At 35.6% G+C, this 27,318-nt stretch overlaps 1 protein-coding gene across 1 annotated transcript in view; it reads right to left on the minus strand.

Annotated features, from left to right (window-relative positions):
* aatkb (apoptosis-associated tyrosine kinase b) overlaps window positions 1-17,769 on the minus strand; it is an 88,838-nt gene extending 71,069 nt beyond the window's left edge. The window contains exon 1 of the mRNA XM_678332.11: window positions 17,245-17,769. Coding sequence (XP_683424.7) covers window positions 17,245-17,326 — 82 coding nt within the window. The 5' untranslated portion in view covers window positions 17,327-17,769. The remainder of the gene's footprint in view (window positions 1-17,244) is intronic.
* Window positions 17,770-27,318: the final 9,549 nt, after the last annotated feature.

The following is a 27,318-nucleotide window of genomic DNA, read 5'->3' on the forward strand; positions in this document are numbered from 1 at the left end:
GAGTATAAGGCATAACAGTGGGTCTTTATTTATCCTCTTCATATTTTAAAAGAATGTTTGAATCATCAAGAAAAAAAAAAACGGAAATATTGAGGTGTAATTGAGTAGAAGACATAATGCACATTGCGCGACATACATTAATGATTTGTGATTTGTGTTGCTCAATTGACAGTGTGTTATAACACCTCCAGGGTTTCTTTGGGTTTGACCCTTTAAGAACACATGTACTGGCAAAATGAGTACACTGAATACACTGTAAAAAAAAAGCTTCAAAGCCAAATGCGGAATGGTTTTAAAAATAGTTGGTAAGGGGCAGGGGCGTCAAAAGACCCTATTTACCAGTGCCCCAATAAATGCTTTTAGTTACAGTTTACTTTAAATGTAAGTGTATTAATTAAGAGTGGCAATCGCAGAATAAAGACGTTATTCTCTATTTACAACTGAATTAACCAACCCAGGCTCAATTTGAAAACGTACCCCTATATACATTTCTGGAGAGTGCGAAATACATCCCAGGAGGTATGTTTTTTTTGCAGTTTTTGTTTTCACGAATCCACCAGAGGACGCTGTGTACGCTTTTTGAGATCTCAAATTTCTCTCGCGAATGCCATTCGCACCTGTTGTTCTCACGTAAATTCACCAGAGGCCACTGTCGACTGACTGACTGACCGATTGACTGACCCATCCTCCTCCTTCTCTACACCCAACCGATAGTGTTTTCAAAAGCAATCCAGGAAAAGAAAAGCCCTCGCCACAGATTTTTATTTCTTAATTTTATTTTTTGCCTTTTGTTTTTCTCTTACCTGCTTTCTGGAACCGTTTTTTACCAGACTTGAAGCCTGTCATCACGGTTACACTACGCTCTCCGTCACAAGTCTGCCAACATAAGTGGCGAGTCACTAGTGGTGAGTCACTAACCCTAACCCTAAGTAATAACAGTGAAAAAGCCGTCCACAATGAGGTAAGCTGTCAGTTTGCAAGCGCGAAATGTAACAATGTCAAACCGCCTGTAGCATTTGTTTGAAAAACGAAATGCAGCCATACTGTACATACCTCTGGCTACGTCATTCGCGATCTCCAGAAATTTATAAAGGGATATACATTTTCCAACTTCGGCTCATTCTGAAAACGTAACCCTATAAATGTTTCTGGAGCAATTATGTAGCCAGAAGTACGTATAGCTGCATTTCATTTTTAAAATAAAAGCTACAAGGCGGTATGCCAGCGTTCCTTTTCATGCTTACCAGGTGATCACTTACCTCCACACGGATGACTTTCCCCACTGCTATCAGTTTGTCCAGTAGCTCACCATGTACGTCAGCGGACTTGAGACGCAGAGATGACCACGACGAAGGGGTTCGAGTCCGGTGAGGAACAGTTCCAGAAAGCAGGTAAGACAAAAACAGAATCCAAAAAAAATGGGATGGGAGCCAATCCAAAAAAATTAACAACTTAATAACAGGACGAGAATTTGGTCAGATCTAAAAATGTGGCAAAAACCAGGTGAGGGATTTTGTTTTCTGTATTGTTTTTTTAAAAGTGTTGGTTGGACCTAGGGAAGTGGGTAGGCGAGTCCATCAGTGCTTTTGAAAATACTATTAGCTGGGTTTAGGAAAGGAGGATCATGGGTCAGTCGATCGGTCAGTCAGTCAGTCAGTCATTTAGTCAGTCAAACAGTCAGTCAACAGTGGCCTCTGGTAGATTTATGTAAGAACAGCAGGTGGAATGGCAAATTCTCTCTCAACCAATTTGAGATTTGCGAAAACAAAAACTGCAAAAAATGTAGCTCCTGGGATTAATTTTGCACTCTCTAGAAATGTATATAGGGGTACGCTTTCAGAATGAGCCTGAGTTGACATTTTCACAATAAGCCTATGATGCAATCAATAATGCTAAAAATTCCTCACATTGCATTTCAATAATTCTGCATTTTGTTTGGTAACAAAGGTCATACGTATTTTCATCACAATATGACACTGTCGTTATTTTTTACAGCAGTTAAATGATGGCTAATAAACTAAAGATCATAAAACCCCCTATTTACCAGGGGTGACAGAAGTGACAGAGGTGATTCAGCATCTGGTGATTTAATACTCCGGGCTAAGCTAATCAGAGGTTGATTAGTGAGACTGAAATGATGGGATGGTGTGACATCTGTGTCGCATGTTGCAGTGGAAAATAGAGTAATGAACATCTGCTGTGTAAATTCACCAGCAACGCCTCTGTTTTACACTCCTTGATCACACATAAAACCTGAGAGACAGAGCAATACTAATGGCCATTTACATGTGCTTTCATTACACATAAACTCATGCAGCAAATTAATGCTGGGTCTTCCCCAACATTCCAGCAAAAGCACCTGAATGCCAAGCTTTCTTAATCATCAGTAGTGTCACACTGCCTGCCAGAACGTACTGTAAAAAGGCAGTTAGCAGTCAAACAAATAAAGGTACTTTGCTTTCCTATGAAATATACCATTAGATTAGGCCTGTTTCGATATCTTTTTTTTTTGTTGTAAGATATATTGCACTGAAATAAATAAATAAATAAATAAATATATATATTTATAACACAATAAACAATATTATTGTCATTTTAAGACCATTTTATGCCACTCATTATATAATGTCAGAACAACAATACTATATCACGATGCAAGTACACTCTTTCAAAAAACACATCATATATTATTCTTAAGAATATTTCATATACAGTCATTTTAACAATTTAATAATTTGGCACTGGAATCAGAATGTGTAAACACATATCCTAAATAAATAATAATAAATGTTAACAAAAAAAGATGTAAGGAAAAAAGTAACAGAGCTGCGATATTTGCTACCAGATCTACTGTATTTTCAGTTGTCAGACACTCACATGAAAATATACTACGGTAATTTACAGTGAATACTATAGGGGTTTTTTAACCACACTGACACTGACACCTCAACTAGAGACAGAGATGCCGCAGTTTAAGTGTTGGCTTTTACGTATGGGCAATATATATTGCATGACCAAAAATGATTAAGGTCATGTCCATGTGTTGTGCGATAAGTCGATATATTGATTATTGTGACAGGCCTACATTAGATATGTCTGATATTCTTATAATCATCAGCTTGTAATTATGTAGGATGATTTTGAGAGTATAATAACTAAAAACTTAAAAAATAAAGTAAAAAGAAATCCAACTTTTTAACCTTTACTTAAGGTTTACAATGCAAATCCAACTAGAACCAGTTTTTGTTTAACAAAGCTACAAAAAGTCTATCATATAATATTTATACTTTAATACTCAATATTACTTCTATATTATTATACTTGCACATTTTGAAAAAAAGTATTGATATAAAAAATTTAAAGAATATAAAAACTGAATAAAAGAAAACTTATAAGTACATTTCTTAGGATTTCCCTGGGTGTAGATTCTTTGTGAGGCTGATTATAATATAATGTATATACACTCACCAGCCACTTTATTAGGTACACCTTACTGGTACCAATTCGAAACCACTTTTGCCATCAGAACTGCCTTAATCCTTCGTGGCATAGACTCAACAAGGCACTGGAAATGTTCCACAGAGATTTTGGTCCATATTGACATGATAGCATCACACAGTTGCTGCAGATTTGTTGACTACACATCTGTGGTGCGTATCTCCACCTCATCAAAGTTGATCTATTGGATTGAGCTCTGGTGACTGTGGAGGCCATTTGAGTACAGTGAACTCATTGTCATGTTCAAGAAACCAGTCTGTGATGATTCATGCTTTTTGACATGGTGCATCATCCTGTTGTCCCTGTAGTCATAAAGGGATAGACATGGTCAGCAACAATACCCAGGTAGGCTGTGGCTTTGACACGATTCCCAAATAGTACTAATGGGTCCAAAGTGTGCCAAGAAAATATCCCCCACACCATTACACCACCACCAGCAGCCTGAACCGTTGATACAAGGCAAGATAGACCCACGCTTTCATGTTGTTGACGCCAAATTCTGACCCTGCTGAATGTCACAGCAGAAATCGAGACTCCTCAGACAAGGCAACGTCTTTCCAATCTTCTATTATCCAATTTCGGTGGGCCTGTGCGAATTTTAGCCTCAGTTTCCTGTTCTTACAGTAGCTGACAGGAGTGGCACACGGTGTGGTCTTCTGCTGCTGTAGCCCATCCACCTCTAGGCTGGATGTGTTGTGTGTTCAAAGATGCTCTTCTGCAGACCTCGGTTGTAATGAGTAGTTATTTGAGTTACTGTTGTTTTTCTATCATCTGGAAACACTCTGGCCATTCTCCTCTGACCTCAGTCATTAACAAGGCATTTGCGCCCACAGAACTGCCACTCACTGGATATTTTCTCTTTTTCAGACCATTCTCTGTAAACCCTAGAGATGGTTGTTCGTAAAAGTCCCAGTAGATCAGCAGTTTCTAAAATTCTCAGACCAGCCCATCTGGCACCAGATGAGTGTATTTCATAATACATAATAAACACTACATTAAAATGTATTTATAACAAAAATAAACTCAGTAGAATCTACTACTACATTTACTGCTAACTATAACACCAATTAACCTTTTTGTATTATAAAAAATGAAAAGTAAGTACACTAGTTACACTAATAGTCTCAATAACATGATAAACAGTCCAAACAACAACACACTTTAATTTACCTATTGGATAATGCATTATTTATTAAAAGCTACTATTCAAAATTGTTTTTAAAACAACCTTGACACAGTAGGTGATTTTTAAGACTCTTGTTCAATAGCTATCTATATTCTACAAAGCTTAGCAATAGGAGAGTTATGGCTACTATATTGAGCTCAGCCATGGTGTCCTTCAACATGCTCAAATATATACAAGATGAGAGCAACATAATGGCCTCGGTCTCTCTCCAGAGCTCTCCATGGTGCTGATACAGAAGTAAATGTGCATTAAATGCCTGCTACATAATACACAAGATACACAATGCACCATGGTTTCGTCAAGAAACAAGATTCTGACCCTTGCATACAAACTTTGCACCAGTTTGCCATTTTGGACTTTTATTGCTCCCATCTCGACACTATGCCCTTTCAGCATTCTGTTCCACCCTGTACGAGTGATTTTGCTGTGCAATCCATCTGTATTTTCTGGGTCACCGCAGCCTGCAGTGAGTGTGACAAAAGTAACTTCTCTCAAGCAGACAGCGAGGACCATCAGACCATTAGCTGCTGATGCCCTGAAGACTTACAGACGGAGAAACCAAGCACCGAAGGCAACCCATCTAGAGGGATTTGTTTATTATGTGTGCAAAACTGCTGCCAGTTCAATGAAGTGGATAAGTTATAGCAACATCTGCCTTAAATATAGATAACACAAATAATCCCTTAAATACATTAAGGGATTTGCAGAGCCCTCTTATCATTCTGCGCATACACTGGCGTTCAGACCCTGTGAATTAAAAAGAATTATATTTGTTCTGCTCTGTCTGAGGAACAAAAATAGTCAAATATTTTAGTAAATACACTGTAAATATGCTTTTTGTATATTATAAACAGATTACTGACGTTTTTAAAATAAAATGGGCTTAAAATGTCAATATATTATATCCTGTTTTCCCAAAACAGGCTCATTCTGCAAACTCAGCCCTACATACATTTCTGGAGATCTCGAATTATGTAGCCAGATGTACTGTACATATGGCTGCATTTCGTCTTTTAAAACTAGAGCTTTTAAAACTAGGCTTTGAGTCTGCCGAAGTATGCTTCCAGCATGCAGCCAAAAAATAAAATAAACAAGTAAACAACAGGATGAGAATGTGGTAAAATTTGAAAATGTGGTAAAAAAAAAAACAGGTGAGGGCTTTTCTTTTTCTGGATTGCTCAGTTGGGTTTAGGGAGACGGTGAGCTGCTCAATCTTTGCTTTTGAAAACACTTTCGGTTGGGTTTAGGAAAGGAGGAGGGTGGGTCAGTCGATTGGTCAGTCAGTCAGTCAGTCAGTAGCCTCTGGTGGATTTATGTGAGAAGAGCAAGCATGAATGGCACTAGCGAGAGAGATTTAAGATCTCAAAAAGAGTACACAGCGGCCTCTGGTTGATTCACAAAAACAAAAACTTCAAAAAAACATAGCTCCTGGAATGTATTTTGGTGTTCTTCAGAAATGTATATAGCGGTACGTTTGCAGAATGAATGCCTCTTCCTGAACACCAAATAATTTTTACAAACTTTAAAAGTAATTAAACAATGCAACCAATAAAGATTGGAAAATCTTAATCATCAAACTGAAGACGGTAAAATGCCAGCATCTTTCAAAAATATCAACCTGAGGATGTAGTTGTGGATTTAGGAACATTGCCACTGTAATTTAGCTAATAAATACGAAAACAAACAAACAAACAAACAAACAAAAAAACAAACCTGAAGTAGGTTTAGATTTAGTTTGTCACAAATCATGCTATTAACTACTTGTTTATTACTAGCCTATTATTAATTTAATAACTGTTTATTAATGGCTATAAAATATGATCTTATTTTGTATTCCTAATCCTACGCAATACCCAAATTCAACTTCTACCTTACTAATTATTAATAAACAGCTCATTAGTAGTTTATCAACCTAGAAATGTTTGTTAGTTTTTCCCAGTGGCTTTATTCCATTTCTCAGATCAGAATTGAAATTCTCAAAACTACCTGTTCAATCTTCTCCTCATTGTGTCACCTGTGCACATCAGAAAAGCAATTTCTCAGTCCTTTAAGCAAGTTGCAAATGCTTTTGTACATTTATACAAATGATTGTGTGGAATTCTCTGTTTTTTCCCTACATTATCAATTGCGTATGTCATGTTGGTCAAAATGTATTATGGCAGAAGTGTTTACATGCAAAATGCTTGAACAAGTTGTCTTAATAGGGCGAAGCAGTGGCGCAGTAGGTAGTGCTGTCACCTCACAGCAAGAAGGTCGCTGGGTCGAGCCTCGGCTCAATTGGCGTTTCTGTGTGGAGTTTGCATGTTCTCCCTGCGTTCGCGTGGGTTTCCTCCGGGTGCTCCGGTTTCCCCCACAGTCCAAAGACATGCGGTACAGGTGAATTTTGGTAGGCTAAATTGTCTGTAGTGTATAAGTGTGTGTGGATGTTTCCCAGAGATGGATTGCGGCTGGAAGGGCATTCGCTGTGTGAAAACTTGCTGGACGGGTTGGCGGTTCATTCGGCTGTGGCGACCCCGGATAAATGAAGGGACTAAGCCGACAGGAAAATGAATGAATGAAGTTGTCTTAATATTTTGTCATTATGCATTTATCTATACATTTCCATTAAAAGCTTTTTTTTTCTAAATCTGTCTACAATTGGTAAATTTCTCCCAGGGGAATTTTGACTTTTTCTAATGAAGGTGCATCTCAAAGGAGATTCTTATGTTCACTTTTCTACCTTTATTTTGTTTTTCCTTAATGCTATGCAGTGCTGTAATTTATTTTCTGTATCACAATGATATGATCAGTCAACAAATTACAGTACAAACTGCAAAAAAAAAACAAAAAAACAAAACCAATGTTTTAAATCAGAACACCCCCTCCAGAGTATACTGCTATATTGACAGCATGACTATGTAATTTTACTGTCTTATCAGTACACAGTGACACAAGGACTTACAATTCCGATGGCACTGACACATTCATTGACACAGAAATTTAGTTTTGAAAGATGAACTAAGGATTTTGAGCAAGGACTGGCTTTTGCAGGTATTCCATGGTATTTTGCTATTTGTATGCGTTGTTTTAAGACATTACTCTTCTGCAAAATTTAAATTCTGATCGAAGAAATGTACCAAAGTCACTGAGAAAAACTGCAAAACCGTGAATTGTGACATAAACTAAAGTTTCACAGAAATAACTGAAGGGAAACAGCCTGTTTAAAATTTATTTTACCGTATGTTGTATTTTAGTTTCTTTTTTATCATATTTGTTCTAATAAATGACTTTATGAATAATTCTTTACATTATCATTGTTTTGGTAAGATGCATTTAACCAGCATGTTTTGGCTCCCATCCCAAAAACAAACATTTGTAGCATTCAATAAATTAACAATGAGGTATCTGAGCTGAAACTTTACAGACACAATCTAGATACACATGAGAGCTATATTACATCTTGTTATGCATAACAGGACCCCCTTTAACCCATGATGCTTTTAAAAACTAAATAATGATGATCACAGGTAAAGCCACTTAATTATCCGTCTCTTTATCTGCTGATCTTTATCTCTAGCCGCAGTCCAGATTTCAGCAGTCACTTCAGTTAGCATTTATCCTCTGATTCATCAGTGATTATTTTACCCTATAAATGGCTGAAAAGTGACTAGTAGGATGATGCCTTGATATATAGCTCTATATTTTTTAATCTTATACAGCACATCATCAAAAGAAGAGAAAGTACTTGAGTACTTTAGAGCTGTTCTAGGTCACCATCCTCTTTTTCTTTCACACTGAATAGCTCCACTCAAGCCATTATTGCAAGTCCCTGAAATAGTCTTGCTGTCTTTCGCTTGGCCTTGTTTTCTCAAAGCTAAGATGATAAAAGTTTGATAGCTCAGAAAAAGGACTCAAATTCACTCTCCTAAAATGTAATGTATTTTATACTGTAAAAAACACTTATTATATTGATTTAGCCTACCTCTACCCCTAAATCCAACCTTTAAGGGCAACATAGGCTCATTCTGAAAACACAGCTCTATAAACGTTTCTGGAGAACACAGATTATGTAGCCAGAAGTAGGTATGGCTGCATTTAGTTTTTAAAATGAGCACTAAGGAGTGGTATCATACCGTTCCTTTTTACGCTTACCAGTTGATCAGTCAGTCAGTCAGTCATTCAGTCAGTCGACAGCAGCCTCAGGTGGATTTACCCGAGAACAGCAAGCGAGAACGAAACTTGCAAGAGAAATTTGAGATCTCAAAAAGTGTACCCAGTAGCCACTGGTGGATTCACGAAAACAAAAACTGCAAAAAACGTATCTCCTGGGACATATTTGGCGCTCTCCAGAAATGTATATAGAGGTACGTTTTCACAATGAGCCTGGGTTGTTTAAGGGGAAACTTGTGGCAATGTTTGAATGCCAAAAGACCCTGGTGAGTATGATTTTGACAAATTTTAAATTACGAGGACACAGGGCATGTCCTCATAAACCACTTCAACATTGTAATATCTATGTAGTTATTCAAATTTGTGTCCTCGTAAATCACCAAAACCAGCACACACACATAAAAATGTTTTCCTTAAATATGTGAATGCATACACTGTTGTTCATTCATTTTCCTTTGGCTTAGTCCCTTATTCATCAGGAGTCGCCACAGCGGAATGAACCCTCAACTATTCCGGCATATGTTTTACTTTCAGCTGCAACTCAGTACTGGGAAACACCCATACATCCTCTTATTCAAACAAACTTTTCAACTACGGCCAATTTAGGTCATCCAATTCCCTTATAGCGCATGTATTTGGACTGTGGAGGAAACCACAGGAACAGAGGGAGAAAATGCAAACTCCACACAGAAATGCCAACTGGCCCAGCCAACACTCGAACCAGCGGCCTTCTTGCTGTGATGCGATGATAACCACTGAGCCACCGTGCTGTCTACATTGTTGTTGTTATTTCCATATTATTTGTCGAATCAAATGCATGATTATTATTTTTAATTCATTTATAATATTATGTTGCACTGGACAAGCAATTGTTTATAATAGCCCAGACATCTGAGCCGATATGTGCTGCAATCACATCCGTTATGATGATTCTTAATCAATAAAGAGTTCAGAACAAACATCAGAAAATAATCTCATGCCGACTTCATCACTGGGAGTGGCATCTGCTTTTTGGATTAGGGAAAATGGCTTTATTTTTTTCTAACAGCTGTAGATTTGGTCTTTCCATCAGGATCGATTATCTTTCACCATCTCCTGCTCCTAGACACTCATATTCCCTCATAAACAGACACACTTTCACATGCGCAAAGTAGTGCTGCTGTAAAAGCACAGGCCATTAGCAACAATCCCAGCAGCTTGTTTGTAACTGAACATGAAGGACAAATGACAGAGCCTGGAGGCAAAGAGTAGGTGTGGAGAGCTTTGCTTAGAATAGAACAGATAAGAGCAAATGAAAGTAAAAGAGAGCTCGCTGAAGCATGCAGAAACCCAGCCTTATAATTAACACATTTGTTTTTTTGTTTTTTTTTGTGACATGTATAACTAATAGGTACATCAAATCAAACAAACAGCATCTAGTGTTTCAGGATCACAATGCATCTGTGCACAAAACACAAATACCAACTAATTAAACACCTATGAAGCCCCACTGAATTCCCAATGGGAAAAATATGTTAAATGTCAAGTATCCTCGAGATACTGTCATAGATTTATTATATAATTATTTTGTTTTTATTAGATAGATAGATAGATAGATAGATAGATAGATAGATAGATAGATAGATAGATAGATAGATAGATAGATAGATAGATAGATAGATAGATAAATAAAATGATAAACTACATTATAATAGATATGTTTTACATTACATCAAACATTTTACATATGTTAAATGTTTTATTTTAATTATCTATACTACAAATCATATAAAACCAACAATGTTAAGTCAAATCAGATCAGATTATAATCATTTCTGAAAGTTTATGTGACACTAAAGTAATTTATTTGCCCTCTAAGAAATAAATAACATGGTAAAATATATTGTAGTAGATATATTTTACATTACATCAAACGTTTTATATACGTTAACTGTTTTATTTTAATTATTTATGCTACAAATTATATAAAACCAACAATAGTAAGCAAAAACAAATCAGCATAATCATTTCTGAAAGATCATGTGACACTGAAGTCATTTCTTTACCATCAAAGAAATAAATAACATTGTAAACTATATTATAATAGATATGTTTCACATTACATCAAACATTTTACATATGTTACAATGTTTTATTTAATTATTTATCCGAATAATCATATAAAACCAGCAATATTAAGTAAAATCAGATCAGATTATAATAATTTCTGGAAGTTTATGTGACACTTAAGTAATTTCTTTGCCATCAAAGAAATAAATAACATGGTAAAATATATTATAATGGATATATTTTACATTAAATCAAATGTTTTATAAACAATAAATGTTTTATATTTATTATTTCTATTAAAAATTCCATAAAACTAACAATGCTAAGTCAAATAAATCAGCATGTTATAATCATTTCTGAAAGATCATATGACACTGAAGCCATTTTTTTACCATCAAAGAAATAAAAAGCATGGTAAAATATATTATAATACACACATTTTACATAACATCAAACGTTTTATAAACATTAAATGTTTCATTTTAATTATTTATACAAAAATCCTTTAAAACCAACAATATTAAGTCAGATAAATAATATTTTAAATAAGCAGTGATTTTCTTTAACATTTAAAAATAATCACCGAGCTATTAAACTGGCAGTTCTGTACCATTTAATATAAATCAAAGCATCACTCACCTCACACTGACCTATCCCAGCTTGTTTACCTTACAACCGATGCCATTTCACTGTCCTTCACCATTACAGCTACATCCTTCATAAAAAGCATTTTGAACACAAATAAGCCTCTGTTCACAATCTGACTCCCGGATAGTTTTGAGGAATTTGCCGATGTTCACAAAACCTCATTATGTTAAATGTCATATTCCATCTTTTTCCGCCACTAGCAACATCTTCACTTGTGTATAATCTGGTATAACGCCAACGCATTCTTACCGATCCTTCTGTCTCTGGTCAGATCCTGTCTGCTGAATTCACCGGCAGGGAATAAACAGCACTTGCTCTTTCAGGAAGAGCCCGGTGCTACAGGATGGTCTGATTGTCTGGTGGTCAGGAAACTTGAGACCTGGAGGCTGGCATGGGATGGCAGCCAACCCCGCCGGCAATTACCCAACAACCACTGCTTCCAGAAAGATGATGTCATCATTACAATCGCCAAGCCTCGTCATCGTTCCAAATTCTATATTATTTAAAGGTCGCAGTAAATCTCAACATAATCCCCACAGGAACAATCGTCTAAATAAAGCCATGCTTTTCTGGAGTTATTTGAGGGGTTCAATGTTTTCATAAATTATGAGGCCATTTGAAAACTCATTATGAAAATCCAGCTGTAATGATGCTTAAATTGCTCTGCGGTGCATCATGACTCATGGTCAAAATCGTTGAGTCGTTGTGAGTCATTCACCTTCAAGATAAATGAACAAAGCAATCACAATGCAAATGATGAGGTTAAATAAGGATTTTCCCCAGACTTTATCCATGTGAAATCAAAATGTACAATGACTACGTTTACAAGGACATCAGTAATCCAATTATTTGCCTTAATCTGAATAAGACAATAATACGATTGAAGGTGAAGGTGTTTACATGAGTTGCATTTTGAATGTTCCTTTCATGATCCCATTTTACATGTTATAGCACATAATTCCATTAACGTCATTGCGTCACCACAATATCCACATTTTCTCTGGAGTTTCAAGTAATTTCAGGTGTTTCATTTTTAATTTGTCGACTTTAATTGCAGTTTGGCACTTTCACTTTCATTCAGAAACATTTTATGCATGCCCCCCTGATAAACGAGATATTGGATGCGCGTATGACCTGCTGGAAGAGTGTTGTTTTAATGGAATTTGATAATGCATCCTGTATGTGAAAAAAACAACCGTAATTCGCAATGCAGGTGTCTGTGGTCCTTCACTGACTCGGTAGGTGCAGAGAATAGTGTCAATCAGCCAGCATACAAAAATACAGTGTCAAACAGTTTGTGTACAGACTATCCTGTCGTAAAATGCAGCGAAAATCTTACATGATGATTTGGATTTATTGCGGTGTTTACATGTCTGTACTGCACTTCAGTAATGCAACTCAAATCGGTGTACCCCACATGTTTTAATCTGATATCTGTTTAGTTCAATTATGACCTTAATCGGATAAAATTGATCAAAAACAAATTACTGTTTACATGGAAGACTCTTAATCAGAGTATTGTCTTAATCGTATTCAAATTAGATTATTGCTGTGGTCATATAAACATACTGAATGTTTATTTTGCTAGTGCACATTGTTTTCTTTACGTGAACAACCAATCTGTCGACCCATTGAAAAAAAGTTAGTAATGGTAATCTTCAATTAAAGTCTGACCATTTGCATCTGTTTGGAGTGGCGGCCCTTCTCTGTTGATGTAAGTTTGACGACTTCAGTCACAAAATTCTTAATCACGCCCCCTTAGTTTGCTACAAGAGAATAATGTGCATAAAGAAAGCCCCGTCCCCTACTCAATATTCCATTTCAGTTGGAAATACATCAACATACACAACCGGTCAAAAGTTTGGGGTCAGTAGGATTTTTAAATGTTTTATCCTGCTCACTAAGGCTGCATTTATTTAATCAAAAATACAGTACAAATGGTCAAATGTTATTGCACTATAAAATAACTGTTCAAAAGTGGTTTATAATTTAATATAATAATTTATTCCAGTGAATCAAAGATGAATTTTCAACTACATTACTTCAGTCTTCAGAGTCATGTGATCCTTCGGAAATCTCTCTAATAATAATAATAATAGGCGAAGCAGTGGCGCAGTAGGTAGTGCTGTCGCCTCACAGCAAGAAGGTCGCTGGGTCAAGCCTCGGCTCAGTTGGCGTTTCTGTGTGGAGTTTGAATGTTCTCCCTGCGTTCGCGTGGGTTTCCTCCGGGTGCTCCGGTTTCCCCCACAGTCCAAAGACATGCGGTACAGGTGAATTGGCTAGACTAAATTGTCCGTAGTGTACGAGTGTGTGTGTGAGTGTGTGTGTGGATGATTCCCAGAGATGGGTTTCGGCTGAAAGGGCATCTGCTGTGTGAAAACTTGTTGGATAAGTTGGCGGTTCATTCTGCTGTGGCGAACGCGGATTAATAAAGGGACTAAGCCGACAAGAAAATGAATGAATGAATAATAATAATATTACTACTAATAATAATAATACTATTCAAAGTCTCATGAATGTATCAGTTTGAACCAGCAACCTGGTCTGCAACAAGCCCAGCAGGACCACTAGAGCAGATTCAGTTTCCTTTATCTCCCTCTAATCATTCCCAGACTCTCCACCATGAGTCCTACATCCATTCATCACTTTGACAGATAGAGCTTGTTCCCCTCTTCATCTCTGCTGACGGACATGATTACATTCGGAGGAGGGGAATAAGGTCTGTGGCTCCAAATTGAAAACGTAAAATTGTAAAACATGGAAATTCCAATTTGTGAAAGGTAATTCATGTAGATGTGGTCCATGTAGATGTGGCTCCAATACAGCTATTAATAGCACATCATAATAATAAAATGCAGTGAAATGTAACCACTGGTTAGATTCCTAAATCCAGCTCTGCAGACCCTCATGGTAACCATAGAAACCATGTGAGGAGGCAACAAACACAGCTGAGTCCAAATTTAGAAACGAGGGAATACCATTCACCACTGGTAACAGCCCACGCGATGGCTCATTTTCCCTCCATAGGGAGGCTTTACAAAGATAGTTCACCCAAAAATTGTTTCAATATTTACAAAAGATGTTGTTCCAAACCCATATGCTGTTAGATTTTATCCAGAGGGACACAGAGGTGTAGCTTAGAACAAATACTGTACAGTGTTTCAGATCAGGATTTCAATGGCTTCAAATTTATTGTAAGTGAACACTAATATTCACCAACCGTACAGCCTACGCCTCAACAGGGAGCAAGTGATTTGAAAGCTAACACAGAGCAAGATTTTTTAGCAAAGATATCATTACTGTGAGATGCAATGACCTTTATTCGTTTGAAAAAAAAAATAGGTTCACAATAAATGCCATTTCTAGAGCTTTTTCTGAAACTTGGGACCCATTTAGACTTCTACAGACTGTCAATCTAAGCATTTGGGTTTTTCAGTTGCAGAGTGAATTTGATTAAGAATATTGTAGAAGTATCTGAAGATTGAGTTTATAGTTTGTTGATGTACATGTGCACTTTGTACATGGGTTATTACTAAATGTAGATAATTCAATATATATTTTACACATAATTGACTATTCTTTTTTTTCTTTTTTATTATTTAATTTTGTGTGTGTGTGTGTGTGTGTGTGTGTGTGTGTGTGTGTGTGTGTGTGTGTGGGTGTGTGTGTGTGTGTGTGTGTGTGTGTGTGTGTGTGTGTGCGCGCATGTGTGTGTAATTGTAATTTCATTTTATTTATGGAAAAAGTTTGTGAATAATATTGGTTTCATTTTTTTCTGTAAAACTATCCTGCTATTTCTGAAAAGGTTTAATAAACAGACCCCCAAAAGATATTGAAATTCTACTGTGTAAAAACAGTTTATTTATTTATTTATTTTTAAATTAAATTTGGGTAAAATATTTGAGACAAACCCAACTGTTAAGTTAAAACTACTGATTGGAGATATTGTTGTGTGTTTTATTTAATTTGTAAACAAAAATTAATAGTAAATATTATGTACTAATAAATCATGACATTATTAAGACTTTTATTATTTATTCTATTTATTTATACAATGATGGGCTATACGCACATGGACTTTTAATTTTCAGCCAGGCAGCCCAAGGACTTTCGGTGAACTGTCTTTCCCATACAAAATTGTCACGTTTAATATTTGATTTTTTAAACATCAGCAATCTTCACTGCCTGTTAGATGAAGTAGGTCTCAGATCGCACAAGAAGTGCTGCATTTCCCCCGACATATCTTTAAAATATATCAGTTTATTTTACCCCAGTATATTAAATGGAATTTCTGCGCTAACCTGTAGCTACTGACGGCACTAGCGGTTACAGCGGCCTATCATCTCGTTTAACTCTTGAACAACCAAATGGGTGCTTAAGTCTATTTAATTGAATGTATTGTAATTACATTACAACACTGATGCTGTAAAAACAACCTTGTGAAATTTAAAATAGTCACAGTAAGCTTTCACCGGAAGTTTATCGCTGGCTTTAAAACTCTAGCTGTGCATAGAGCTCATTGCTTACAAAAAATAAAATGCTTTGAATTACTGCAATGTTTCACGTACAAATGTCTATATCATTAAAATGATTTATGTTTGCACAGATCCTTGAAAATTACAAAAAATAAGATGTACTTTGTATACCAGGCTGGTAGTTGGCAATGGTAAAAATAAATAAATTAATAAATAAATATTATATATATATATATATATATATATATATATATATATATATATATATATATATATATATATATATATATATATATATATATATATGGCATCACCATTTTCATTTTCATTTTTTTGCTGTTTACACAGAGATGATAATGGGACTGTTTTCAAGCCTTATTGAAACCCTGTTTATAAAAATTTGCATTTTCAAAAGCTTCACAAACCTTGTTATGAAGTAAACGATTGGCTAAAAGTCATAGAAACACTATGAATTTGTTTGTTTAAACAGCCCCAATCATTGCTATTACAGTTTAGCAGTAAGATTGTTTTTAAAACATCAATGACAAAGATCAGAAAATGTTTCACTTCAACTGTATTTCCTTCATGTCATAATTTTTTTTTTTTTTTTTGGCTTTACCAACATTTGTAGCTTTTTCATCTGATGCAGGTGAGCAATAATGAATTGTATGTCCATTTTATCTAAACACTTTTCATGATGTATAACAATATACATATAAAAGCAGCTTGATGCTAATTGTTAATTGCTTTTGAGGGTAAAATGTATGTGTCTTTCTCCAATTCCATTAACTGACCTTGTCATGACCCAAAGGTTATACTCTTCTTCAATTACCAGTCATTACAATCTTAATTATCTCCTCACTACACACACAACTCCCTAGAGGTTGACAGTGTCCTGTTTGTCCAATCAGAAACGGCTACCTGTGCATCAATAGCCCAATCTTACACCTCCACCTCTCACCTTCGACATGTGAATCAGTGGACGTGTGGAGAGGCAAATAGAGTAATTTGTCAGCTTTCACATAGGGCTCATGCTCAGAACAAAGGATATAATCTGCTGATTAAAAACAAACGCTCTTCATAATGCGAGTGTCATTCAGTAAAAACGCGATGTAGGTTTATTAGCTGCTCAGATTTTGCGCATCTCTAAAGAAAACATTTTTCTTCTTCTGGTAAATGTTACATGACACCACTCGGCATGCATTAATAATATGAATACAAGTGATTATAAAAGCTTACCTGAGTCAAAATGAGAGCTCAGCGCAAAACTGGGGTTGAAAAACGACGCAGACATGACCAACAGTGTTACAGTCCCTGACATACTGAAGATAACGCGAAGTCCAGCAACGGTGTCTCTGCTGTTAAATACAAGAGTTTATTTTCTGTTCAAACACGTCATTCTCGCGCTCCTCCATGTCACGGAGATCAAACACGGGAATAGCTGGATGAATCCACTGGTTTTGCAGTGCATTATCTTCAAGACGCGTCTCACCGCAAGCCACTGCCGTGTTGATGCGAGTCTTCTCTGGTCATTCTCGTTTGTAGGGTCTCTGCGGTGGGCGCTTCTGCTTCTCTGCACCAAACGACGAGCGCACTCCTTGTGCGTTTGGCTGAGGAGGTTTTAACAGAAGGAAATTCTGTCAGTGCTTTCCTTCTAATGTTTCAAGCCCCGAATGAGCAGTTTGTTAATAAGCCTGATGGGAGCTGTTCAGTGCTGAACGACACAGCGCCATCTTGCTCTTCGCGATTCCTCCACAGACTCTCAAGCGGACTGATTCTGCTGGAATGGGGAGGAGATTGCGCCACTAGCGCAGCTGGAAGTGACGCTAACATTTAACGCGCTCGATGAAAATACATTATCTAATTATTTGCTGCATTACAGTTCGCGGAACTGTGGCTCACAACTTTTATGTTGACGAGTGTCCTGAGGAAACAGATGGATTCTTGCATAATTGCTAATTATGAAGGAATCGTTTAGACTCTGAACTCTGATTAAATTATTAAACATATGAGTGTAACCAATCAGTGCAGACTTTTATAATTCTTAATGGTTGAAAATTATTGCAAACTCATTAGTGCCCACACCCTTGTTTTAGTATATGAGGGAAAGAACTACAATCCTATATAGAAATGTAATAGGAGTAGGTAGTCAAAATTCAAAGGGAATTAAAAATGTTTTTCAAAATTGTAATTTGACGTTGTTATTGGACATCAAAATGACATTGTTTTTAGATGCTGGCTAGACATAGAATTTTGGTCACCTGGCATCACAACCTAAATCTAACCTAATATTAACGTCTTATGCTGTTGTGTGCCTGCTAGAGTTCAGGACAAGATAGGGGGTTGTTCAATAGCTTTGGGACAACTTTATTGAAAGGTGATGATCCACTTAAAATGTATGCAAGTTACATGACAGACAAATTCATGTATGGATTTAACAAATTATGTCATATTTGCAACATCTTAACATTCTGCAAAATATCTTACAAATATACTGTATTTTCAACCATTGGAATTACATATGTTCAAATTTATTAGCCATAATTTTATATGTATTTTCATATAGGATCATTTATATGATTTCTATGAAGGATGTTGAATATTTTATTTAGAATTTATTTATAGAAACAATGTATTTCAAGTTAACTACAATAGATAGATTTGATACTGTTGATAGCTACAGTGCTAAGCATAAATGACTTCACCCCATTTTGAAAGTTAGAATTTTTATCCATTTCTCAGAGCATATATGTAATATACAGTATATTGGCACATTTAAACAAAACATATACATTTATTAAAACAATATTTTATTCACTGAACATCTTTAGAAATAGAAAGATAATACATTTAAATTCATGTGAAATATTGCAAAAATGTATTACAAACTGCAAAATGAAAAAAATTTTTTTTTTTTTTTTGCTGCTCTTGATTTTTGCTCTGCTTTAAATCATATTTCCTATTTTTCCCAAACAAATAAAATTTGAGCTACTAATTTTTGGACTGTTATTGTAAGTTATTTTGTTAGATGAGCTCCAGATTTGGCTTTAGTACTGGTTAATCTAATGAATATGCACAAAAAAAATAATGTAAAGCTTCCTATAGAAAATATGAATTTAAATGAAAGATTTGAGAGAGGTGTATATATGCTGAGCACTGTATATAGCTAGATAAATAGCTAAATGAATGGATAGATATATCTTATTCATTTACATTCAAGTGGCCTTTGAAACCTGTTTCCAGAAGTCTGAACTCCTATTGATTTTTTCCAATCTTCCTTTGAGTTTAAGCTGTGAAAAAGCTTGTTATGCTGCTTGATGTTGCAAGCTGGTATCTTGTCATTATATTCATTTAATTTTTAAGTGTTGTCATAAACACACTTGTTTGTAGAACAAGAAATTTAAGCATTTTCTGCCATTTGTTATTCCCTATAGGCAAATGAATCAGAAGTCCTGAAATAATCGCAGAGAAGAGCTGTCTTCCGCACTGCAGAATAAACTGAATACCACTGCCAGTGCGTGTATTCATGGACACGTCACCTTTCCATTAGGCCACAGGAGAGGATTTGTGAATGGAAGTGTAATCCATTGATGGTACGGTAGGTCAAGAAATAGTAACAACAAGCTGATGCAGTTTGTCCAAATTTTATTCCTATTACCCAAACTCATACTATACTGAGCATACATTTTATCTGTCATGAAATTTAGAATCAACTCTAGCACCTACTCAAGACGACAAGCAATTTTAAACACCTCTTAAGCATAGTGCAAGATAAAAGATATTTTCAATTCAAGCCAATAAACTCCAGGAGCATTTGCCTTAAAGGCTATATCAAGTGTACAATAGTGTGTCCTGTTACCAAATGTGTAGAAGACTTGAACACATTTGGCCTTACACTGTTTTGTGTCCTAACAGGAAGCTCATTCAGAGGCTTCAGTCATAATGTCAAGTATTCGGTTTGTCTGAGACAACATGTCACTCCGTCAGGGTTGCCGTGGAAACACCGGCTAGCGAGAGTGTTCATAGTTCTGAGATGAATGTTAAAAGCACCTCTCTTTTTTTTTTTCAACTCTCCCACTTTTCTCTTAGTCAAACGCACTGCAGAATTCTGTCTCTGTTCACATGCCTGCAGGTGAAAACAGACAACCATGAGTTGTGCTTTTTATGCCTCTCTCTTTCTTTTATTTCACAGGCTTTGTTTGCTTTTTAGATATAGAGGACAGTAGGAGAGTGACATGAAAATAAAGGGTAAGAGAAGAGAAACAGATTCGGGACGTGACCCAAGATTGCGCCAATCAAGGTCACAAAATATTTAGTAATACGTAATTACAAAACTGCTCGAAAATTCTCAGGTTTACTGGATTTACTAAGTAATATTTGTTTTATTCTATAAACGACTGATTTAGGCTGCACAAAACATCCTTTCAGCATCGATATCGTAATGTGCGCATACACAATCACAGGATCTGCAATGTGGAGTTAATTTTTTCACCAGGAGCCAGTTGCAAACTATAACCATAATATTGTACAAATTTATCATTTGCATGTGCTTTTAAGGCCTGTGATTGTGTGAGAACTTCGTATAAAGCATTCAGAGATGAGAAATATTTATAGTTTGTAACTAAATAAAGTTTATATGTTGTAAGAATTGAAATATTGCAAATATTCTGATGTCTTTGACAATTCAAAACATGAGCTGAAAACGAGCCTGGACCTGTTTAGCTACCTGCTGAACACGACTTACAACTGATAATGCTGCAGAGACTGTCTTGAATTGCCCCTGAACGACCTCAACAAGGATACATAGTGACCCCATGGACACATTTATATCTGACCCACGGGATCAAATGGGGGTTATCTGTAAGAATTGAAATATTGCAAATATTCTGATGTCTTTGACAATTCAAAACATGAGCTGAAAACAGAGACTGGTAACTTCACAACTCAGCAAGGGGAATGCGGGAAAAACCAGTTCCTGCTGCATTTGCATCTGAGTCTGCTTCATCCCCCCAACTCACACATATGGTCATTTCAATGTTTGAATGTTCTAGAATTAACCAAACTGACTTTAACTATCATGTTTGATATCATTTGAAATGTCTCAGTGTGACTGGTACAATGGTCTCATTCTCTCAGAAATAGACATAATCAGAACAATAAATATATAACTTCAGGCATCTTTTGAACCACTGAGAGGGGTGTGCCACTAAGTGTGAATGCCTTTTGTTCACACCCCCTTCCTTGAGGGAATTCTTGGATTACTTAAGGCAAGGTTTGAGAAAAACTCAGGGCGATTCTGCCTAACCAGATCAGCCCATAACATGGGGTCTGCCCATGTTATGTATATTTCAAAGTCAGGTATGCATCTTTTCATCTTGGATTTATCTTTGATAATTTGATGTTTTGTATTGATCATTTATGAATTGACTGATTGAATTGGCATAATACATTTACCTGACTAATAAATTGTTATGTTTTGAATGATTCAAACAGAGTTCGTGTTATTATCTTTAGTAGATTGTGGTAATTTCATAGCACCACAAGCCCCTGTTCAGGTTAGTAGCGGACTAGAACACGGTAGACGGAGCATTGCGGCACGTTACACGATGTCTCTAGAGCTCCGACTAACAAATTGGCATTTATTCATGTATACTTAGGCTGTAAAAGGATATCTAAGGGGATAGTCCTTCACCCGATAAACTTTTAATACTATTTAGATAGTATAGTGATTATTCAAAGTTACTACTAGTTTAAGTACGACTGGTCTGCTTAATTCTATAGTAATGATCGTTATATGACTAAATAGCTCTGTCTGATTTAGGAGGTAGCAGACCTATGGGGACCGCATAAAAAATATCCTAATCTGAGTAAGTAGGGTTCTGCCTTTTTAGGATAGCGGTCAATCGCCCCTGTTTAGTGACCAAGACTGACATGCTTGTGCTTAAGAAATTGTATACTCGGCCGGTACAAGATTCAGGATGTTATAGAGATCCCAATGAACGAGAATAACATAAAATGATGAACCGAAGAGAATATTCAATCATAATCTAAAATAATGTGAAAGGAAACAAAATAACCTTCTCAATGTTTTATAATTGGAGTCAGATAAAACGAGGATAAACATATTAATATTCTAAACCATCTCATACTAAAATTGGAGTCAGATATGAGTTAAGTTTAATATAAATCAACATTGTGCACTGGAAAGACCGAACATGCAGTAAACCTTCATCCACCATTGGATACCGTCATTGGACCAACTGGCTGGACCCTACAATGTTTAGAATTATTAATAGGATGAAGACTACACAGTAGAGCTGCACAATTCTGGCTAAAATGGAGAATTGCATTTCGTTTTTTGCTTAAAATCAAGATCATGATTTTTTTTTCACGATTCTGTAGATGTAAAACAAAGGTTAATATGAGTAGGCTATTATTACTGTTATTCTCAAACATATGGTAAAACAACGATAATAATATTAGGCCTATTAATAGGTCTACTGTTGGTTAAAATGCTAAATTTTATTTAAACTTCTGTTTATTAAAGTACACTATGTCCTCTCGGTAGTAAACAAACTGTGATTTCGCAGCCGCAACTACATTACATTAAGACTGAATTATACCTTATAAATACAGCATGTGACACTTTTAACGCCATTTGAAGGTGTCCAGCTGAGCAATTTGCTGTGAAGACTTGCCTTTATGCTTCTCTCCTGACCTTAAAAATATAATTGGCTGAATCGTAGAAAAGCTGAATTAAGATTGCCTGTAGGGTTGAAGCAGGATCACAATATTTTTCCGATTAATCGTGCAGCACTACTAAACAGTGCTATTTTACATTTGATTATTCAATTTCTGTATTAAGAGTTCCAAGAAAATTGTAAAGCAATATTTACTTCACGTGTATCTTTGATCTGCTGTATTTGAAATTTCATTCATTCATTCATTTTCTTTTCGGCTTAGTCTCTCACTTTTATCAATCAGGGGTCGCCACAGCGGAATGAACCACCAACTTATCCAGCATATGTTTTACATAGTCAATGCCCTTCCAGCTGCAACCCAGTACTGGGAAACACCCATATACTCTCATTCACACTCCTACACTATGGACAATTTAGTTTATTCAACATGCAACATGCAAACTCCACACAGAAATGCCAAATGACCCAGCCGAGGCTTGAACCAGCAATCTTCTTGCTGTGAGGCGACAGCGTTACCCACTGCGCCATGATTAAAATTTGTTTATGAAATTGTATGCAAATGATAATCTAACTGAATGAATAAATTATTTCCAAATAGAGCTGTTAAAGTCATCTGGTAAAAAAGTATTTATATCGCATTATAAATATTGCCAAAAACAAAATATCGCAATGTCAGACTCTTCCAATGTCATGCATTCCTATAGTCAGATCACATTCCTAATACAATATTATTTATTGTTTTGTATTTAGCAGAAATTATGTAAACTGAAAATCTGGATTATTCCATTAAACATTGCTTTCTTAACTTCTCTGAAGTTAAAATATTGGTATTGTATAATCTAATCATTAATATAAACATTATTTTGAACAATTGAAATGTTATGCTCTAAATGACAAGATTTTACATTTTAAATTGGAAAAGTATTTTTCAGACAAAACAAATAAATTTTACTTAATCGAGAGGGCTTTAAAACATTGACAACATTTGCATTCAAATTCACATTTTCAAAACTAGCTCTGCCAATTTTCTTCAGCATCTCATCAGATCTTTTGACCAATCATATGCTTTCTAAAATATGATGCGCCCTTCTCTTTACACTATATCCCAATACACGTATAGATTCTTTTCACAAGCCTGTTATGACACGTTTAATGGTTGTCATAATCTTAAATCCTTGACAGTTTTTAATATTTCGTTTTTTTTTAAAAACATGAACATTTATATGTAATGTATTATATCATCTTTGCATCAAATTACAAAAAAAAACTAAACAAATTACAGCTTATTCGAAGTGTTGGTAATGCACCGTCTAGGGGGATGAGAGTAAATTTGATGTTATTCTCTTCTCTGGCTGCCGTCATCATTCTTACACATTTTTTTCCTTTTTCTGAAAGCCTTGATAACACCATCATAGAGTTTTTCTTGTATTATTTCAGCAAATATGGTTGTAAAAAAATTATTTGTTGTACTCTTCGATTCACTGTGCTTTAAGTTTACCCAACCATGACGTCTTCCGCTACTGAGAAATGTAAAAAGGGTCTATTGTGAAATTAATTCTGTCCTTGTTGAAAAAGTTGTAAACACCTATGCGTATATACAGTTGAAGTCAGAATTATTAGCCCCCCTGTTTATTTTTTTTCCCCAATTTGTTTAACGGAAAAGATTTTCCAACACATTTCTAAACAAAATAGTTTTAATAACTCATTTCTAATAACTGATTTATTTTATCTTTGCCATGATGACAGTAAATATTATTTTACTAGATATTTTTCAAGACACTTCTATACAGCTTAGAGTGACATTTAAAGGCTTCACTAGATTAACTAGGTTAACGAGGCAGGTTAGGGTAATTAGGCAAGTTATTGTATAATGATGGTTTGTTCTGTAGACTACCATTTAAAAAATAATAATAATTAAAATATAGTTTAATTAGTAGTAATAAAAAGGTAAAACTGCTTTTATTCTAGCCAAGATAATACAAAACTAATAATTAATAATTATTACTAATAATTCTGACTTCAGCTGTATACTGTTAACAAATATCTAGACCCTATATGTCCTGTAAAATGTCTGCTGGGAGTTACATATTTAGACGAATTTGTAAATTATCATAATGAGGCTGATTTGACAAACGATGGGATTACAATGACACAGTTATGATAATTTGATTATAAAGTATATTTAAAACTTTAGACAATATTTATAAGCATTTAAAATCTCTGAAAGTTATGAATGATAGTTTACAAACTAATGTTTAGACCAAAAGGCTTTAAGATTGTGAAACTGATGAACTGGTATTGTAAAATGCACAGTACATGCACTTACTAGTTATCTAAATAATCAGTCTGGCTATAGAGTGCATTGGAGCTGAAACACAACCTCTTAAAGGCGCTCAGACAGGAGATTTCTCTCTGAAATTAGATTAGTTATTGGATAGCCACACTGAGTAAGATATAAGGAGTGTAAAAGTGGAAGAGGCTAATAGAGAAAGGGTGAGCATCATTCATCCACAACTGATTTATCAGGTATCCCATAAAACATACAAAAGCATTAGACTAGACTTTGAGCCAAGGACATCTACTATAAGATGTAAATAACACCACACTGGGGAAACAGAACAGTTGATTCTTAATTGATCTGAGAGCTCGGGATGGTCTTAAATATTCAAAATAGCCTCAACCAGCAACAAATCCCTTCAGAAATTAAGCCTCCATGAGGGAGCCATAATCCCAAAATAACATTAATATAAATAATTAGACTTGAGCTCAGACGATTAAACACAACATTAGCTTCCTCTGAACAATCAACGCAAACTGAAGGGCTTGACCTTGAGACAAAGCTTAACAAATGACTTTAATCAACTCTCAGATAAATTCACAAACACCAGCAACAAACACTTGAGCTACAATGTTTATTTTGCTACCATTAATGTTGTCATGATACTGTTTTTCGATACCAATCAGCATTGGTGAAGGTTTGCACTTGGCATTGGTGGGGACGAGTGAATCAAACACAGCTATATATATATATATATATATATATATATATATATATATATATATATATATATATATATATATATATATATATATATATATATATATATATATATATGTATGAGCAATATCACATGAGTAGCAAGTATTCCGCCTTGGATTCAAATCATAAGTGGACAGTTAAACAGCTGAGCAAGCATCTTTTAAACTTTAGATCTGTAGTGTCTGCTTTTTGCTGGCTGTATGTGGGCGGAGTAATACACAAAGGATAAAGAGGCTCTACGTGTGCTTATATTACTTAAATATATCACGGCTATCAGCCAATCAGATTCGAGAACCAGACAGAACTGTTGTTTGTGTGTGTGTGTTTGTGTATATATATATATATATAGGCGAGGCAGTGGTGCAGTAGGTAGTGCTATCGCCTCACAGCAAGAAGGTTGCTGGTTCGAACCTCGGCTCAGTTGGCGTTTCTGTGTGGAGTTTGCATGTTCTTCCTGCCTTCTTGTGGGTTTAATCCGGGTGCAGTCTAAAGACATGCGGTACAGGTGAATTGGGTAGGCTAAATTGTCTGTAGTGTATGAATGTGTGTGTGAATGTGTGTGTGGATGTTTCCCAGAGATGGGTCGTGGCTGGAAGGGCGTCCGCTGCGTAAAAAAACTTGTTGGATAAGTTGGCGGTTCATTCCGCCATTAATAAAGATCCCGAATTAGTAAAGGGACTAAGCCGACAAGAAAATGAATGAATGAATGAATATAAATATATATATACATACAACAGTACAATCAAAACTGTTGCCACACAAGGATTTTTGCATAATGGGTCACCTTCAAAAATAATTGTTGACAGGCCATTGAAATTTAAGAAATTAAAGTACACCTGAGGTGGTGATGTTGTTAAATCGTGGTGGGGATTATTTCATAAGAATTCAATTAACAAACCAGAGTCAGTTCTTACACTTACACAAGCGTTTCAGTTAGTAGTATCCCAAACAACTACAGCAACTCTTTACAATAATGTCCAATTAGTCAGCATTGGTATATATATCTTTTTTATTATGCTTTGAACAACAGATACATGACAATATATGACAATACACAAAAACAAGAGTGTAATTAATTAACTAAAATGCTTACAAATACAAATAAGCAGGGGCCTCATGTACGAAGACTTGCGTGGAAATCTTACTAAAACATTGCGTACGCACAAAGCTGTAAATGTGTGTACGCAGAAAAAATTTCAGATGTATGACACACTTAGTACGCTGAATCTCACGCATATTCTTTTGTACATCTGAATGAACGTGAAACTAAGCGTAACATGAATGAGCACAAAACCCCTCCCTGCCTCCTCCCCCGTATGAATATGCTAATGACTATACTAATGGCAAAACCCAACGAAAAAGCAATGGCAAAAGCAAGCAAAAAGAGAAACTTTGAACAGAATGTGAATTGGAGGTGCTTTCAGAGGTAGACCGGAGAAAAGCGGTGTTATTTGCAAGTTTGTTCTCCGGAATTAACAATAAAAGAAATAAATAGAGCGGGAGAGTTTAGCTGATGCGGTTAACACAGTTGGGTCTGAACATCGCACTGAGTGCATTGAAAAAAGAAATATT

This window comes from Danio rerio, chromosome 12 (genome assembly GCF_049306965.1).
Source record: "Danio rerio strain Tuebingen ecotype United States chromosome 12, GRCz12tu, whole genome shotgun sequence".
NCBI classification, from domain to species: domain Eukaryota; kingdom Metazoa; phylum Chordata; class Actinopteri; order Cypriniformes; family Danionidae; genus Danio; species Danio rerio.